The sequence below is a fragment of the Trypanosoma rangeli genome (genome assembly GCF_003719475.1).
Source record: "Trypanosoma rangeli strain AM80 chromosome Unknown Tra_15.4_contig_00552, whole genome shotgun sequence".
Classification (NCBI taxonomy): Eukaryota; Euglenozoa; class Kinetoplastea; order Trypanosomatida; family Trypanosomatidae; genus Trypanosoma; species Trypanosoma rangeli.
The window spans coordinates 1-7,264 of record NW_021706300.1 but is presented as its reverse complement, the minus strand read 5'-3'; the positions used below and the strand labels follow the sequence as shown (position 1 = coordinate 7,264).

The following is a 7,264-nucleotide window of genomic DNA, read 5'->3' as shown; positions in this document are numbered from 1 at the left end:
GTCCTTGCGCTGCTGCTGCTGCACAGCAGCTGCTTCGTGTGCGGGGCTGCTTCTGCTCCTGCTCCTTCTGAAACGAGGAAGGCTTCTGCAAAACATATATCTCTACCTTCTGTTCTGCAAGGAAAGTGGAGCTGGGTGGAGGTGCCGGTGGAGGTGTCGTGCAAAGGCAATGAGAAGTTAAGTTGGCGCTTCCCTGGCACAAACGAGTGGCATAATTGTCCAGTTGCGGTGGGGGGCCTTGACTACAAGGTGGACGCCGACACTGTTGATGGTGAGGAGGAGCTTGTCTTTATCGATGAGGTTGTGTCGGTGGATGTGACTGCTGGAGCAGCGGATGGTGCCGGTGAGTCCATCTGCCACTTGGCTGAGTCGCTGTACGTCACTGCGAAGTGTGACGCAAGCTGCAGCGCAGCCGCAGACAATGCGCAGAAGACGGCGTTCACGATGAATTTTTCGACGCAAGCCAGCAGCGGAGTCTACAAGAAGTGGCAAGAAACAAACAAGGCCCACATCGATTCGTCTGCTTCTCTCACTGCCGCGAACGCCAGCCCACTTGGCAAGCCAGGGATCTGTGCATTAACAGTTTCTGCCACAAAACCAGCTGGAGAGGCCGGCAGTACGCATGAAGGCACCCCGCCGGCACCTCCTCCAGGAGAAAAACCGGCACCGTCGTCGGAAGTCCCTGCAGCTCCGCCAGCCGGCACATCAGACAACGCGGCACATGGACCCGGACAGGCAGCTGCCTCTTCAACCCCTCAAGGCCCGCCCGACCCCTTCAGTTCCGTCCCTCCTGCCAGCGGCACTGATGGAACAACCACCACTACAACATCAACCCCAGTCAGCCCCGTTGTTGTGAAACACACGAAAAACCATGCGGACAGCAGTTACACCACCACCACGTTTTTGCCGACACCTCTGCTGCTGCTGCTGCTTGTGGCTGCCGTTGCCTGCGCTGCTGGATGGGGGTGAGGACAACCACACGCACACACACACCCTGGCAGGGACGACGCATACCTTTTGTGCGTCCGGTTTGCCTCTCGTCCATGTGAGCGAACGTCTTTCCTGTGGTCTGAGGGATGTTTTTTTTTTTTTCATTTTCTTTTTATCTTTTTTGTTTTTTGGGAACAATCCGCATGGAGACATCTTTTTTCTGTTCTTCTCCGTTCAACTGTTCTTCGCTGCACTCTCTTTTTGGGGTGCCGTGTGCGTCTTGCTTGGCTGCTGTTCTCACACCCACAGACACGCGGGCGAGGCAGGCCTTTTTTGGGCTTCGCCCGCTGTGCGTAGGAAGCGGAGGGCAGCGGCAAACTGCACAACGAAGGCCCCGTCGAGTATGTAGTCGTTAGCAGAGGCCAGTGGGACGAGGCACATTTTTTTTTTTTTGCGTCCAGGGAGGGCACACGCTTGCAGCCTTACACCGCAGCTACGCTCTTCTGCACCTTTTTTCTTGCTAATTTTTTTTTCTTTTATTTTTCTTTCTCCGCTGTGTGAGCTCGGGGAGAGTTTTTTTTTTTTGCTTCTCTGCGGATATGGGTGGGTTTGTTCCGTGCGTGGCTGGGGAGTGGGCCCTGCGTCGTGCCACTGGACGACTACGCGTCCTCAATCCTTTTTGTGTTGGCCCTTGTTTGGACTTTGCTCCTCCTTGCTTCTCCAGCCTATACGCACGCGCGGAAGTAAAGAGAACAAACGCTACTTGCTGCTGTGCACATTGAAAGGCGCTGCAGTCACCACTAGCAACGCTCACCACACGGAATCGTTGCGGCCTGAACGGATTCCCCATAAGGAGGGAAGGAAGAAAAAGATTGCGAGAGCAACGGCCCAGCATGTCCCGGGATCATTTTGTTTTTGCGGTGCTGCTGCTCCTCTGCATGTTGTTGGTGCACTGCGGCAGTCAGGTTGTATACGCTGAAGTCGAAGACAAAGGCGAAAATGAACAAAAGTGGGAGCCGGGTGATCTGCTACCCAAAAAGCAGTCGTTTGCGAATGTAACCATTGATTTGAGTGCCAAAGATGGCTTCGATGCTGCAAAAAGTTCTTTCCGTGTCCCTGGAGTTGCTCTTGTGAATGGTGAGGCTTTCGTCTTTTCCGAGGCGCACTCGAAAGACTCCGTTGGTGTTGCTGCTGGCATTGCTGCAGGGAGCATCTCGTCTGATGCGGCATCAGCCTCACAGGGCGGAAGAGTGATTGATACGGAGCTGTCGGCGTACTTTCCGAAGGAAAATGGGTCGGGTGGAAGCGTCCCGCATGTTACGATGCCAACAACCATTACGAATGGGAGCACGGTTTACGTTCTGCTCGGAAAGTACGGCATTCCGGGCTCTGCTGGCAACAATAATACACGCTACACAGACCTTCTGCTGGCAAAGGCGGTGTTCGGCGACGGTGAAACGAGCAGCGTGCAGCCAAAGAAAATCAACTGGACTGGCACCTACGCACTGTGGCCCTATTTCCCCAACCAGATTTACTACAGGGGCATAACGGAGTTGGTGGGTGGGGGAGGCACTGGTGTTATTTTGAACGACGGGACGCTTATCTTTCCCGTCGAGGCCAGAAAGGCAGGAGGGACGGTGGTCTCTCTCGTCCTGCAGTCAAAAAAACCTGAGAGGGAATGGGAGCTTTCGTGGGGCACGACTATGAGCGGCTGCTCCAACCCCGCCATTGTGGAGTGGGACAGGTATTATGGGGAACTCTACATGATCACCTCTTGTGATGAGGGCTTCTACAGGGTGGTGAGGTCCCGTTACTGGGGAGAAGAGTGGATGGAGGAAGACGCGATACTTTCTCGCCTGTGGGGCACCTCACGCAATCGACAAAAGAATGGCGTTCGAAGCGGCTTTACCACTGCCACCATTTGGGGTAAGAAGCTGATGCTCTTCACCATGCCGGTGTATTCGGAGGACTCAGACAACAAAGAAGTAAAGGGCCGTCTTCATCTTTGGGTGACTGACATGCAACGTGTGCATGACGTTGGGCCGATATCTGATGCCAATGAGGACGCCGCTGCCAGCTCCCTGTTTTATAAAGGTGGTGACAAGGAAGAGCTAATTGCAGTATACGAGAGGAAGAAAACTGGTGAAGGTGACTCCTACAGCCTTGTGTCTGTGGGCCTCACTAAACAGCTGCAACAGATAAAGCGTGTGCTAAAGCGTTGGAATGCATTGAACAAGGCATTGCAAAGGTGCCTTTCCGCTGACGGTGTCCAACCACAGAGAAGTGGCCACTGCCAGGGCCGCATTCCCACTGAAGGGCTGGTTGGTCTTTTGTTAAACACATTGGCTGACGGCAAAGTGTGGAAGGACGAGTACCTCGGCGTAAACGCAACTGTTCACGGGACAGTGACAAGCGATGAGTGGGGTGTGACGTTCAACGGCGCAGGAGCGGGGGCCGAGTGGCCGGTGGGCAAACTAGGGCAGAACCAGCAGTACTACTTTGCGAACAACAAGTTCACGCTTGTGGCGACGGTGACCATCCGCGCGGTGCCGAATTCGGAAGGCGACGGCTCTATTCCTTTGATGGGTGTGAAGATGAATGACGGTGCCAACACTGTGCTCTTTGGTCTGTCGTACACGAAGGGCAAGAAGTGGAGTTTCAAACTCGGTAGCGCTGCTTCTACCGACTCTTCTGACACGTGGGAACTAAACACAAAGTATCAAGTGGCACTGCAAATGAATTGGAATGATTGGACTGTGTACGTTGGTGGGAAAAATATTTACACAACGAAGTACGATGGCACCCTGTTCAAGTCGAACAGAATCTCGCATTTCTTTTTCGGCGTAGACGACAAGAGCACAGGGGAGGTGAACAGCCCCCACGTGACGGTGACAGACGTCCTGCTGTACAGCCGCGTTTTGAGTGACGCTGAGATCAAGGACGTTAAGGGCGGCAATGTCACTCTTCCACCCCCTGATGCGGAAGATGAAATCGAAGAGCATCAAAGTTACCCGCCAAGCACTGATAATGAGGATCCTGCTTCCAGGGTGCAGCCGCCCAGCGACGTTGTCAACGATGCTGAACCGACGGATGTGGATACCGCAGCAAATGTACCTACCGGTGATGCTTCGGTGCCTGCGGTGCGACCACCACAACCGGGTGCACAACTCGATGCACCGTCAGGTGGCTCCGGAACGGAAGGCGATGAGGCCACTGCTGGCAACAAAGTCGATGCGCAGCCCCACAATGCAGGACCGATGCCGGACGATGTGCAAAATGCGGGCAACACTAGCAACAATGCTGAATCGACAGAAGTGGATACCGCGCCACAAGAAAACGCCGTTGAGGTGCCAGCTTCTGCGGTGCAACTACCACGACTGGGCGAGGACACGGGGTTGAAGCTCAACAAAAGTGCTGACGGCGCTGTACGTGGGTGTATACCTCAAGTTGTGCTGCTCGTCCTGCTGGGACTGTGTGGCGTCACAGCAGTCTTTTGAGCTGAAGAATGTGGGCTTGTTGTTACCCGTCGTGGAAAAAAGTTTGCTGCAGTCCGGTGGTCGTTTTTTTTTTAATATATATATAGGTATAGTTTTCATTTCTTTATCTCTTTTTGACTGTTTTTTGTTTTTGTTTTTGGTATACACAAGATCCCCTTTTTTGCTTTGGCTTCAATGGTCGTTTGCTATGCGCACTCTCAGTGGGTGGCGCCTCTTCCCCTTCTGTTTGCTGCCGCTGCTCACACACCCGCGCTGCCTGCCTCGTCGCTGTGCGTCCCAGAGACTGCCCAAACGAGACACGCGGCCGCAGAGACTGTGGAGGGCAAATGTGTGATGTGGGGCCAGGCATTCGTTTTTTTGTTTTTTATGTTTGCGGGCAGTAAATATACGCAGTCCTCTTGTGCTTCTGGACACGTGAAGTAGAAAACACCTGCCGCCGCAATTTTCTTTTGTTTTTTCTTTTTTGTTTTCTGGGTGTCCTGCTGGAACTTCTTTTTTTTTTTAATACTAATGGTTTGTGTTTTTGCTTGAAGGTCAGTCAGTGCGGCTCAGTTTTAGTTTGTGCCGCTGTCGCTACGTGTCTTCGTGCTTTGTTTGTCCCCACTGCCGGCTGTGCGGCCATTATGCCTTCTGTTCCACTCTTCTCCCGCTAGGTGCATGGGTGGTGCTCGATGCCCGGCTGCTTTGCAGGCACGGGATCCGCTTTTTGGTGTGGCTGTGCCCGAAGCCCGTGTGTACCGCCCACACGTACTCTTGTGCTTTCCACGCCTGTGAGATTTCATTTTTTCAATGCAGTGGGCTTTATTCGGTACGAGCGTGTATACCTACAATACCGAGCCTCACGCCCCCACACACAGCCGTGGATGCGTCAATACGCCTCCTGTTTTATGTAAATCACATCGGACAGTGGCGCGAAGTCGTCCAAGCACGAGGAATAGAAGAAAATAGCGCCTGTTGGGGAGGGGGAGGAAGCGATGGGCTGGGGACACGAATGCCGGCCGCACCCTGCTGGAAAGGAGGTGGGTTTTACAAATTGGCGTCAGCCCCTGCCCCGAGATGTTTTGCACAACTGCCACTCCGCGGGGTTGGGCGACTTGCACCGCCGACCGTCGAGCTCTTGGGGCCTGTCCCCTGCGTGCGTGCGTGCGTGTGACCGGCACTTGCTCCTTGGCGCCGGTGCTTCAAGGACCGTAAATTGGGCTGTGGGAATGATGCGACGGGTTTCTGTCTTTTTGCTCGGCCGTGTGCTAACACCGGAGGTACAGACTGCGCTTCATCTGCTGTGCCCGGAACTCGCGTTGCACACGATTCACGGTGTGTGAACAGCGATGCGCTCAAATTGCTCTTATTTGTTTTCATTTGTTGGCGACGTTTGCATCGGTGCGGTGGTGGATGTGCACTGCCTCGGTGACGATGGGCGTTTCTAGTGCGCTGAGGGCGCCAGTCCCACGCCGGGGAGGACGCTCTCCGTCAGCTATGCAGTTTCATTGCCATTCGTCGAGGCGTGTGCAGGCATCAAAGTTGGTTGTGTGTTTCGGACATGACGCACTTTCGATGCACCGCATGTATTTTGTGCGTTGATGATGAACTGGCTGTGTCTGTTTGTCTGTTTGGCGCTGCCCTTGTATTGTTGTTGTTTGATTGGGGTGTTGTTTGCTGTGCGCTTGTAGATCAACGGCTGACACAGCAGGGTTTTTGCACATTTGTTTTGTGTTATTATTATTTTTTGCGGTATTTTGACTGTTTATTCTGCGGGTGCATGTGCGTACGCAGCCACGTGTGCGTGCGGCCCTGTTTTTATGGGGGATGGAACCCCGATGTGTGCGGTGTGGACTGGCGAGGGGATGCGGGGGACAGGGCGAAAAGCAAATAAATAACAGCAGCTGCGGCGCCACTCTTGTGCCCCACCGCTGGATGAGTTGGGGAGGAGTACTTTCGGTTTTTACTTTTCGTCCCTGCGTTCTTTTGTTTCCGTTTTTGTTTTTGTTGGTTTTGTTTGGCCCGTTCCGCGGATTATTGTCATTTTTGCGTTTTGTTTTGCGTGTCGCGTTGTGGTGCGTGTTGATTTGCACCACAACAGTTTTTTTTTTTTTGCGCCTTCGCTCTGTTGTCTGAGGGCGGCGCTGCGGTGACTAATGTGGAGGGCGTTTGCTTCTTTTTATTGTTTGTTTTACACTTTGAATTTGTTATTTATTTTCGAAGTTGCAGGTTTGTGACCTTCTGTGGAGATTTTTATGCCGTGTGTTCCTTGAGGTGAGCTGCCCTCCGACCCTGCCGTCGCCCCCCTCGCACTCCCTCTCCTTTCTGTGTGCGTGTGTGTTCCACTTCTCACCCTCTTCTCTTTCCCCCTCGCTAGACTCTGCGTGTGTGTGTGTGTCTTTGCTGCGGTGACAAGACTGAGGATGGCTGGCCGTGTGCTGTTGGTGTGTGCCCTCTGCGTGCTGTGCTGCTGCTGCGGCGGTGTCGGTGCGTGGGGCGACGGCTACTGCACGGAGAGTGACTGGAGGGACTTGAGGGCGGTTGCGAGGGACATGAGCGAGGCGGAGATTGAGGGGCAGTACTGCGGCCGCAAGCCGGAGTTTGTGCAGCGGCTGCGGGCGGGTCTGCAGGCGTCTGGAGATCAAAGTGAGTCTCATACTGAGCAGGGGGACAGCGAAAAAGAGTGTGGCAGTGATGCTCCCAGAGGGCCCAAAGGAGATTGCGGTGGTGGTGTGTCTACGGATCAAATTAATGGCAGAAGTGAGTCAAGCAATGAGGGAGAGGTGGGAAAACCAAACTCCACTGAGGTTCAGGGGAATCTTGGAAAGGCATCGCCATCACCCCCATCACCACAAGTG

The 7,264-nt window shown here is 53.9% G+C and overlaps 4 protein-coding genes across 4 annotated transcripts in view, besides 3 other annotated features; all 4 read left to right on the top strand.

Annotated features, from left to right (window-relative positions):
- TraAM80_09296 (mucin-like glycoprotein) overlaps nt 1-969 on the top strand; it is a gene marked incomplete at both ends in the record, with an annotated part of 1,347 nt that extends 378 nt beyond the window's left edge. The window contains one exon of the mRNA XM_029385988.1: nt 1-969. This exon is cut by the window's left edge and continues 378 nt beyond it. Coding sequence (XP_029234157.1) covers nt 1-969 — 969 coding nt within the window.
- A 110-nt stretch (nt 970-1,079) lies between these two features.
- Nucleotides 1,080-1,120: a sequence feature (A-rich).
- A 703-nt stretch (nt 1,121-1,823) lies between these two features.
- Nucleotides 1,824-4,427, top strand: TraAM80_09295 (trans-sialidase; the record flags this gene model as incomplete). The annotated part of the gene is made up of 1 exon (XM_029385987.1): nt 1,824-4,427. One exon carries the CDS (start codon nt 1,824-1,826, stop codon nt 4,425-4,427), a length of 2,604 nt encoding a protein of 867 aa, XP_029234156.1.
- Nucleotides 4,428-4,518: 91 nt separating this feature from the next.
- Nucleotides 4,519-4,566: a sequence feature (A-rich).
- A 303-nt stretch (nt 4,567-4,869) lies between these two features.
- Nucleotides 4,870-4,897: a sequence feature (A-rich).
- Nucleotides 4,898-5,401: 504 nt separating this feature from the next.
- Nucleotides 5,402-5,749, top strand: TraAM80_09294 (uncharacterized protein; the record flags this gene model as incomplete). Its single annotated transcript, XM_029385986.1, has 1 exon — nt 5,402-5,749. The coding sequence occupies one exon, from the start codon at nt 5,402-5,404 to the stop codon at nt 5,747-5,749; it is 348 nt and encodes a 115-aa protein (XP_029234155.1).
- A 1,080-nt stretch (nt 5,750-6,829) lies between these two features.
- On the top strand, nt 6,830-7,264 carry TraAM80_09293 (uncharacterized protein; the record flags this gene model as incomplete). Its single annotated transcript, XM_029385985.1, has 1 exon — nt 6,830-7,264. A coding segment is annotated over one exon (435 nt), but the record flags the coding sequence as incomplete, so codon positions are not given.